A 10221-nucleotide genomic window follows, 5' to 3' on the forward strand; every position below is an offset into this window, starting at 1 on the left:
TTTATAAGCGGTACCCCCGTTTCGCTGGGAACGCCGCCATGTGATTCTCATATGTAAATGAGCTGTCTGTATTCGATTTCTTTTTTTAAACTTTATTAACTAAGAACATAGTTAACAAATTGATCACATTTAATTATCTAATATTTTCAATAAACTGTACTATGCACAAAAAAAACTACATAATTTTGCGATTTATCAGAGAGTAAAGCATTAACCTTCACCTTTCACACGGGCTTGTAAACATGCTGTCTGCTGTTAATTCTCTTCGCAGGTACTAATTTTTGAGCGAAAGTGCATTTTTATTTACGAAACGCAGGACATTAAAACATGCATTCGCTAGAAATCTTTTCCTTTTATTCTTGCACAAACTCTTAATTTTTAAACATGTTTTTCCTTAAAATTGAGTTTCAAGGACACTATTAGGAACACATGTCAGACGAGCCTGTCTTCAGTTCTTGTGGATTTCTTATAATGTGTCTTGTCTCCAGCTAACAGTTTTGATGTCTGAAGTCCATAGTCACATGATTATTCCATGTACATATTTTTGATCATCAAAATTAAGGGTTTGTAAATTACGAGATGTGCATTTAGATGAACATAAAACAACCATTTCGAAGCTCATCGTCGACTCGGAGTACTTTTAAATTCATCGTCGCAGTTGTCTCACAGCAACTTGAATTTTCTATCCTGAGCATTTCCATATCTCAGTTCCAAGACTGTTGCTGAACAGTAGTTGTCCTTGACTTTATCCGTCTTTAATGCAGGTTTTATACTTTTTTACCACAGAAAAAAAGGATTGGAGTGGGAAAGTATCCCCACTCAAATTGTATTGTAGACTCACTAATAGTGTTTACAGGGATCAGGGGTGGTGCCAAGTAAGGACCATGTATGCATTTGTAAGGACCGAAGTGACAGTCATCAATGCTTAAGTTTTTCTCTTGTACAGTCGGAAAGAGGTATTATTTATGAATCTTTGGTCCTGTGTGCTGAAATACATGTATTACTATTCTAGTAATAATGAGAGTTAATTTTGATGCCTATCTGCCATATTTAGATAACTGAAAAAGTCTCTTAGTGCACTGATAACATACACAGTTAATGTTCCAAGTTTTCTAAGTAATAATAATTGCAAGACCTGAAAGCCATTTTTTGGTGTAATACAAAAGTCAGTTCATGTCTCTCTCTCTCACACACACACACACTCAAAAGGGGAGAGAGAAAGAAATAGAGCTATGCAGTACTAGAAGATCAAGGCTCTGGTTCAAGAAAGAGATAAGTTTCTAAAGACCTTTTGAAAGAAAAGTGTGTTTTTTGCAAATACAGAGGGGCAACTAGTGTAGTACAGATGTGTAGACCAAACTTTTTTTTTTTTTAATTAAGGTGACTACAGGAATGCAAAGGCTTGGAGGATCAGAAGAGCTGGCCAGTGCTGTCTGATTTTGATCGGGCTGTGGAGGTTCTTGATTACAAAAGTAATCCGTAACACAAACGCGCGTATCTTCCAGAAATACTTTCATGCACTTCTTGTGTCTATCAGTACATGCTTCTTCACGATACTTTCACCCATTGATGAAAGATTCAAGGATATTCTGCAGGCAGCACATCGTGCACAATGTTTATCTTTAGAGTCTTTTATCAACCAGTCTTTATATTTTTGTTCCTTTGGCCAGTTCTCCTGAAAAGAACACTTCCCCGGCATTTTTTGGATCGTCAAAAAGACAAAGAAATGTGGTCATCGGTCAAGACTAAAATCTTTAGAAAAGTTCTCATTGCGAACTAGACTTGACAGTCATGTGATAAAAATAGCGGTGAGGCGAAGAATCGTCTGTATTTTGCACAAAAGTTGACTCCGAAAATAAATTTGTGGATTTAGAAGAGGTATGAAAAAACAATCTGTGGTAATATTTTATCGATATGAGGACTTGTAAGGGTCACAGAGAAAATGTAAGGACATGTGTGAGGAATAGTTAGGACCGCATGGCAAATATTAGGACTTATAAGGCCTCACGGCAAAAATTCTCTACGTATGGACCCTGCGAACACTGAAATACGAACACAGTAGTAAAGAAAGTACAAAACAGTATAGAAAAAAGGTATAAAAGAGCCATCATGTTGAAATCATACTTTTGTAGGACAATGCATCTCAAATCAAGATTTCCAAAATCCTCCTGTTTAATATTTCTGAATTTCAGGCTGGTGCAGCCATCCATGCTAGCTCCATTATCAAGGCTGAAGCACACTCTGCCAGACCTGCCCTATGACTACAATGCTCTGGAACCATACATCTCGGCTGATATAATGAAGCTGCATCATCAGAAGCATCATGCAACTTATGTGAACAACCTTAATGTTGCAGAAGAAAAGATGGCCGAAGCCTTGGCCAAAAGTATGTTCTGCAGATAAAAGATAATACTTGCAGCTGTGTCACATGCATTTCTAAAGCTGAGATTTTAATCACACATCTTAATTTGAAGATTTGAGAAATTTAGCTTCTTACAATTAACCCATGCATTTGAAAAAAAAATGGTTTGTGTTCTGTTTTTCTGCAGAAGATATTCAGAAGGTTATTTCACTGCAGCCAGCTTTGAGATTTAATGGTGGCGGTCACATTAATCATAGCATATTTTGGCAAGTCTTGAGTCCAAAAGGAGAACCAGAACCGAAAGGGGATCTTATGGACCTGATCCGTCAGGATTATGGCTCATTTGAGAACATGAAAAAGGAACTAGTCACAGCAACTGTTGGCATCCAGGGTTCTGGATGGGGTTGGCTTGGCTATAATCCGACCAGTGGGCGCTTGATGGTAGCTGCTTGTGCCAATCAGGATCCATTGCAAGCCACAACAGGTATGAATGTACTTCATTCTCAGTTCAATTACTGATTAGTTCCCATCTCCCTATGGATCTTTGCAATGAGTTCATATTATCAAGAGGTGCATTTGTTACAAAATTTTAAGCTCTCTATATCACCTGCTCAAGCAGCCATCTATAAAGCATGCTCGAATTTTCCAGTTGATAGAGGTTATTCCAGCGCATTTTTGCATTACAAGACAAACTACTTTTATGGCAAGAATCATACTTGTCAGGGCAGACATAAGCCATTAAAAACCACAAGGATAACGTTACTACCCCACCTTTTTGTTGAATCTCTTTTCATCCTTAAGGTATATGTTTAGCGTTTAAAAGCCAACTAAACTGAATTTTTTTATGTATCAGGTCTTGTGCCACTCTTTGGTATTGATGTTTGGGAGCATGCCTATTATCTCCAGTACAAGAATGTTCGTCCGGACTATGTGTCAGCAATATTCCATATTGTGAACTGGGAAAATGTTTCAAAGCGGCTGCACGATGCCAAGATGGCAAACTAATTTTTACTTAAGGCCGTATGTGGATATATAATGTGATGGACTCCATTGCAGTCTCTACAAGAGCATACAACCGGTTTTGATTATAACAATAGTATTACGGATTAATATTTACAGGTATTTCAGAAAATGTATCAAGATGGAAATGCTTTAATAAACATGTAGCCTCAAATTGATACTGTTTCAGCAGTTATTAGGTTCACTATGGCAGTATGAGAGCACAAGAGCTATGTGCACCACAACAAAGCTACTAAGCTGAGAATCACACTTGTAACCATTAAAATTCTCCAAAAGAACATCCAAAAAGTACACAGGCATACAAGCAACATTTTTGTGAAACAAAGACAACTCTGTCATTCACCATTTATTTCCATAATCAACTTTTCTAGAACATGATCATCTGGCCCTGCAAAACAAGACAAAAACAACATTAAACCAAACATTTGCAATAATCATGCAACAAACTTTCATTGGTTATTGTTAACAATAAATGTATCTGTCATAGAACAGACAGGAGTATAGAACATTTAGAAAGAGGTTCAGCTTCTGTCTATAACCCACGAACAGCATTTTTTCTGTTCTTCCTTTGCACTGCCTCTTCTGTCATTACCAGAGCCCCAGCTTCAGAGCTCTCTACCAGGGCTTCTGATCACAAACAGGCACAGGTGTGCAGGAAGAAGAGATAAATCTTTGCAACAGATCTAAACACTTTATGTTAAGTATCCTTGCATGGCACTAGAAATAATGCACAAGTATATACAAATATACTGCTGCAGAATTCAAATGGTGAACTAAAAGAATATAGGAGTCGTCAGCTATGTCTCTTTGCTTTAGTTGGTAGTGAGCAAATATATCAAAAAATAAAAGTAAGAAATGGAAGAAGCACTGTATGTTTTGCTTAATAATACTAGGCAAAAGAATGCTGTAACTAGGTAACCCTAAAAAAGGGTAAAACAATTTTCAGTAAAACAGTAATTACTGCCGACTTTGTTAATATAGCCTAAGTGCTGGCCATGTTAGGACCATCTACCCCAGAAGCCATTTTAATAAACCCAAAGTGCACAGCAGAAGGATGGTAGCGAGATGAAGAACCCTGTCTATAGAAACATGTGGGAGATACCAAGAAACTGCATCTACCAAAATATGTAAGGGCAGATATGCATATGGTAGGCAAAAGCAAGCATCAACTGCATGTGTTGAGACAGAACATGTGCTTTAGTCATATCTACAAAATATGAACAATCAACTTGCCTTCCTCTTCTTGTCACCACCTAACTCAAAGTGCTTGCAGCGCTTGATTGGCAGCTGTTTGCGGTATTTGCATTCTGTGCACTCCATTCTCAAAACTATCTTTTTGGTGGTCTTGGCCTGAAAAAATATACCATACATGTACAGCACAAATTCATGACAGCTAAGATTTAAATCATAATATGAAAAATAGTATCGTATACAGCATTCAGTAACTCGCTGAGAAATGTATCGGTCATAGAACAGACAGAAGTACAGAACATTTAGAAAGAGGTTCAGCTTCTGTCTATAACCCATGAACAGCAGTTTTTGTTCTTCCTTTGCACTGCCTCTTCTGTCATCATCAGGGCCCCAGTTTTAAAGCATTCCACCAGGGCTTCTGGTCACAAATAGGCACAGGTGTGCAGGAAGAAGATATCCTAATTTTTACTAATTTAAAAATTCCAAAGCTGATTTACTGTGTGTGATGTATCCTATAGTATACATTCTTAATCATATTGTTACTGCATGCTCCATAAAATATATAATATAAAAGACATTAAAATAACAGAGCTGTAATTTTAATGCAGGAAAATAATGTCTGACCTTCTTTCTGAAGATTGGTTTTGTCTGACCACCATAACCACTCTGTTTCCTGTCGTAACGCCTTTTACCTTTGGAAACAAGTAAGGAAACACTGAGATAAGGATAAAATCAGTCCATGACTACCCCTAATACCTGTTACTGTCCAAGACAGAAAATTGGTAAATTCTGGCCAACAATCCATCCTACAGTACACAATTTAAAAAGAAATGTATCGGCCACAGAACAGACAGAAGTACAGAACATTTAGAAAGAGGTTCAGCTTCTGTCTATAACCCACGAACAGCATGTTTTCTGTTCTTCCTTTGCACTGCCTCTTCTGTCATTACCAGAGCCCCAGCTTCAGAGCTCTCTACCAAGGCTTCTGACCACAAACAGGCACATGTGTGCAGGAAGAATACAGCACATAAACCTCACCCCTGAATCATTCAGCACACTGACCACATTGCTAAAGCCAGTGACCAACACTACATGGACTATCAAAAGCTGATCGCTAACATACCGATTTCTTGGGTGCCACAGATTACAGAAGATCTTAATTACAAGGTTAAGTCTTTACCTAGAAACTTAAAAAATAGAAATAACCTCATTGTACATTCACATTTTACCTTGCGCATAGAGAGAAGCCTTGCCAGCCTTATACTGGGTTACTTTATGCAACGTATGCTTTTTGCATTTCTTGCCCTTACAGAAGGTCTTGCGTGTCTTCGGTACGTTGACCTGCAGCAGAATTAACACGAATTACAATGGGCATCAATTATATTAATAAGTAACTGGAGTATCTTCGCTATTCACGTATATGCTTTGATTTTCTGCACATTATCAGTCCTGGACAAATACATCTACATTTCATGCCAGACACTTTCTGAACAGTATTTCAATAAAACTGCAAATATCCTGCATCATAAAGGCTATTACTACAAGTAACATTCTCTGGGGAACTAAGAACTACATTCGTTCAAGTTGTGAACTCACTAACCTCTCAAAAGTATACATCAGTATTATCAATCGATATAACTATATCAACTTAAAATAGCAAGTCTTTTTATATTAACATCACAAAAAAAAGCTTTTATTTAAATACCTCTACGGCTACAGACCTACGTTATCGATGAGGTTTTATGAAAGTACGACACGCATGCCTAGAGCGATACATGTCCAAATGAGAAATATAAAACTCGTAATAAATAAAAATAGCACGTTAAATATAGGATGGATGCATATTGGATATTTTTAACAAACAGAAGTGAAATTTTTCAACATTTATGTAAAGAATAGTAGATGATTAGCGATTTTGACAACACAACATTTCTTTCCTACCATCTTGGATGTTTATCCCTGGAAAAGGGCACACAAGCATGCGCAGACAGTGACGTTCCCTTCCGGTTTTGGTTTGGGTCACTAAGCTCGCGCATGCTGTTGAAAAACATATACTCGACACTATTTGAAAATGAGTTCTCAGGAAGAAAATAGAAATGATTCTGACAAAGAAGATAACGAAACAGCCCAGCTTACAACGCCTGTTGAGGTATTCTAATTAAATGCAACATTTCACTGCACAGTCCTGCAGGGGAAACACAACAGTAGTTTTTACTGATAATAGCACGTCTATGTTATTGTTCTGTTTAAATAGTGACTTGAAATTCTCTTCTTTTTTTTTTTAACATCGTTAACTGAAATATGGATTACTTGTTAACCATAGGTTCACTCTGCAAATGCTTGGGAGAAAGCGGATCTTGGTGATGACGATCGAAAAAGCAAGTTTTTGAGACTCATGGGCGCTGGAAAGGTGAGCTAATGTGAAAGTGCACTTGCTTGAAATAAATGTATAGTAATATGCATGATTTTAGATCTTTCTAGAAGAGCAATGCCATTTTGATAATGTTTCACGCAGCCACTAACAAGCTTCGTAATGTTGAAAGCATCAATAAAATGTTGTTGATATCTAGAACCGAAGTCAGTATATATATTTAATTACATTTGCAACAAAAAGAAAATGATATGATCTTCAGTCACGTAATCATGCCGAACTTCACGTTGTTCGTGCTATAGTTTTAGTGTAAAGTTGTTTACTATCATGCTATCAGTTCTAAAATGGAACTCTGCTTATGAGACAAGGATCCTTTCTTTTTTTTTAATTAACTGTTAATGGTCCTTGACTAAAAGTGACATATATAACGTCTCATTTAGTACATTTAATGAAAAAAAAGATTGCTCAAATTTTAGAGGAGGCATAAGATTTACATCCATTTGTTTTTGTTTTTTTTTTTCCTCCAGGACATTTATGCCATTATTTTTCTTATGTCATTAATGTTTTCAGTGATGATCATCTGCATCTCCTGAGCCAGGCATGGTTTGAAATATGGAAGTTTTAAAGTTTTGGCTATGTTAGTGCTTCTGAATATATTGTTTGTATTTATTAAATAAACATGTTTACTTTGCCTGCTTTCTGTTGTATATGTTTTGTCTGTTTACTGTCATTTTATTTAAGTATATGCATTTTTGTTCCAGATTGTTAACTGTCAGTTGAGTGTACTATAAGTGCTTTTTAATGTTTTTATTTTTAAAAGCAAAACCTCAAGATTCAAGAACTTTATATTGTGTTGTTTTATTTTAGACCTGAACTGTCATTATGACAAGAAGTAGTTCTTTGCAATTATTCCTTTTAAATTTTAGAAGCTTGTTTTATTATTATATTTTCTTCTTGCAGAAGGATCACCATGGAAGGTTTATTATCGGTGATCATGAACCATCACATGCTAGAGCAAGCAAGTGAATTTTGTTCTAATATATTCTAGTATAGTTGGTCCATTTTGCGTGTGTGTGTGTGTGTGTGAGAGAGAGAGAGATATGAAACAAAGGTGAATATGAGTTGCATTCATGTGTGTGAATGCTTAAAATACTTTGTTTCTCCTGCAGAAACATGTATGCCTTATTAAGCTCTTAAGTCCAGCCCATTCACTTGAGAAATTTCACAGTGCATTCATGACAACTATAAATTAACAGCCAGATACCATAAAGGAGGTGCGTGGCAGTATGATGGTTTAAACATTTGTCACCACTGCAGTGAAAGGTCTTAAGTTCAGATCTCATCTCTGGACACTGTATGTTACACCTGTTTGCAGGGCAGGTTGTTGAGGGTTTTCTCCCCCTTACCTATACTCTCATAGTATGAACACCTCTAGGTGGAAGCATGTGCTGTTTCCGTGACTGTGTGAAAGGGAAAGTATAATGGCACACACAATTCTTAACACTTTTATTTTTTGGAAGGGCTGCATGTCTTTCTCATCCAGTATGTTGTGCTATATTTATGTGCATCATAGCAGGCATAACATATGTACACTCTCTGTCTCGGTTTATGCTATTTAGTTTGAAATGAACGAGATTGAAATATAAGTTTCAAGTCTAATGATTCTTTTTAACTGTTTGCTATGGCCTTCACAGACAGCAGAACAGCTGAAATGGAGCACAACCTGGAGGAACAATATCAGCACAGTCTGGCTCATCGATTACAGGGAGGCCGACGTGGCCACATTGGTCTTGGTTTCCAAGAACAGGACAAAGAAGAACCAGGTGCACAGGCTGATGAGAGCAAAGGAGAAATACAACAAGAGGGCAGTGATGAGGTAATTAAAGAAAAGGATGAGGATGCTTGTGATGAAACTGAAGAGGAAAAAGAAGAGGTGGAGGAGGTGGTGGACCAAACACCAAATAAAAAAGAAACCAAGAAAAGAGAATGCACAGAAAAGGCTAGTGCTGAGGAATCAAGTGAGAAGAAAAAGAAGTTTATCAAAGCAAGTTCTTAGACTTAGAAGACACAGTGCTGGGGAGAATTGAGAGATAAAAAAGACCAAGAGCCATGTTCATCTCCATTTTATATGTTTGCATTTTCATTGTTAATGATCTACTTTCAGTCTGTCGCCTACTGCATTATTCCTGTTGGTAGTACTTATGACTAGTTGGAAAAAACCCCAAATCTGTTTCCTTCACTGGCTTTATAGATGTGTTAGTGTAATTTCCTAAACATGCTAAAGGAGTCAGGGAGACGAGTATTAAATGCAGAAATCTCTTTGCAGTGTTAGATATTGCTCCCTTGTTAAGTTTTATATTTAAAAAATGTTATTAATGTTTGAGTTATTGCTGTGCAGAAGGAATGGGCTTCTTGTGTTGCAAACAATTGCTTGTAAAGCTCCTTACATGAATGAATACAGGATTGTTAATATTCTTTAGCATATTTAACTCCTTCCCTGCAGCACTACTTCGTTACACATTATGGGCTCAAGCAGATAAGTGATGAAATGCAGGGAAAGCGTAAAACTTAGCACAGTAGCTGTTCTCCATCTTTTCCACTCCATTTAAATTCTGTATTCACTGACTGATATTGGCAGCTTGAACATTACATGTCATCTGACCATTTTAACAGTGTGTAAATGAATCTCTTTTATCCTGTGTTGGCATGCCTTTTGAAAGATTTTTGAAAATGCTTCATATTACAATTATTGTACTGTTTAATAAATGTGCTGTCTTCTGGTTAAAAAAAAAAGAGAGAGACAGGCAAAAGAAACTAAATTCTTGTGGAAAAAAGTTCCAGAATTGCGAAATTTGAGTGTGCAGATTGACTTAAGGCAGGGCTTCTGCTAAGGCTAAATTCTATGGGGTCCCAGGGACCCCTTCTTCAGATTTCTAAGGGGTCCCAGGCTAACTCTAAGGGGTCCCTTTACAATGTGAAAAAAAGCCCAACAAATCAACATACTTTGTTCAACTGCCTTTCAGGCACACAAAGCACTGTAATGTCTAGTTAGAAATGGCGAGATTTCTGTGCCATGAAGTCTGTGCAAGCATCTGTGATGAGCTTATGCTCACTGTGCTTGGGATGCTCACTTTCTTTCCGTTTCTGAGACGATGATTCTAACCTGCTGTCAACGACATCTTGGAAATAGGTTAATGGAACTCTTCCCGGTAAGGGGAAAAACTCGGTGCAAGGGAAGTAACGCTCACCTTGTAGCAGACAACAATAGATTAGGCTA

General features: G+C 37.1%; 3 protein-coding genes across 4 annotated transcripts; 2 read left to right on the plus strand and 1 right to left on the minus strand.

The window, feature by feature from the left end:
- The first annotated feature begins 178 nt into the window (after nt 1-178).
- LOC112567213 (superoxide dismutase [Mn], mitochondrial-like) lies at nt 179-3540 on the plus strand. Of its 2 annotated transcripts, none has more exons than XM_025243819.1 (4): nt 179-271; nt 2193-2386; nt 2550-2846; nt 3216-3540. In XM_025243819.1, the coding sequence occupies exons 1-4, from the start codon at nt 243-245 to the stop codon at nt 3365-3367; spliced, it is 672 nt and encodes a 223-aa protein (XP_025099604.1). In that variant the 5' UTR covers nt 179-242; the 3' UTR covers nt 3368-3540. The 2 variants fall into 2 exon arrangements, with proteins under 2 accessions (XP_025099604.1, XP_025099605.1); XM_025243820.1 differs by lacking the exon at nt 179-271 and adding an exon at nt 1381-1472.
- Nucleotides 3541-3713: 173 nt separating this feature from the next.
- On the minus strand, nt 3714-6614 carry LOC112567217 (60S ribosomal protein L44). Its single transcript, XM_025243825.1, has 5 exons — nt 6515-6614; nt 5803-5914; nt 5198-5265; nt 4616-4732; nt 3714-3770 (listed from the first exon to the last, which is right to left on the minus strand). The coding sequence occupies exons 1-5, from the start codon at nt 6515-6517 to the stop codon at nt 3750-3752; spliced, it is 321 nt and encodes a 106-aa protein (XP_025099610.1). The 5' UTR covers nt 6518-6614; the 3' UTR covers nt 3714-3749.
- LOC112567214 (small acidic protein-like) lies at nt 6562-9763 on the plus strand. Its single transcript, XM_025243821.1, has 4 exons — nt 6562-6722; nt 6897-6983; nt 7905-7962; nt 8639-9763. Exons 1-4 carry the CDS (start codon nt 6645-6647, stop codon nt 8998-9000), a joined length of 585 nt encoding a protein of 194 aa, XP_025099606.1. The 5' UTR covers nt 6562-6644; the 3' UTR covers nt 9001-9763.
- Nucleotides 9764-10221: the final 458 nt, after the last annotated feature.

The sequence above is a fragment of the Pomacea canaliculata genome, linkage group LG6 (assembly GCF_003073045.1).
Source record: "Pomacea canaliculata isolate SZHN2017 linkage group LG6, ASM307304v1, whole genome shotgun sequence".
Classification (NCBI taxonomy): domain Eukaryota; kingdom Metazoa; phylum Mollusca; class Gastropoda; order Architaenioglossa; family Ampullariidae; genus Pomacea; species Pomacea canaliculata.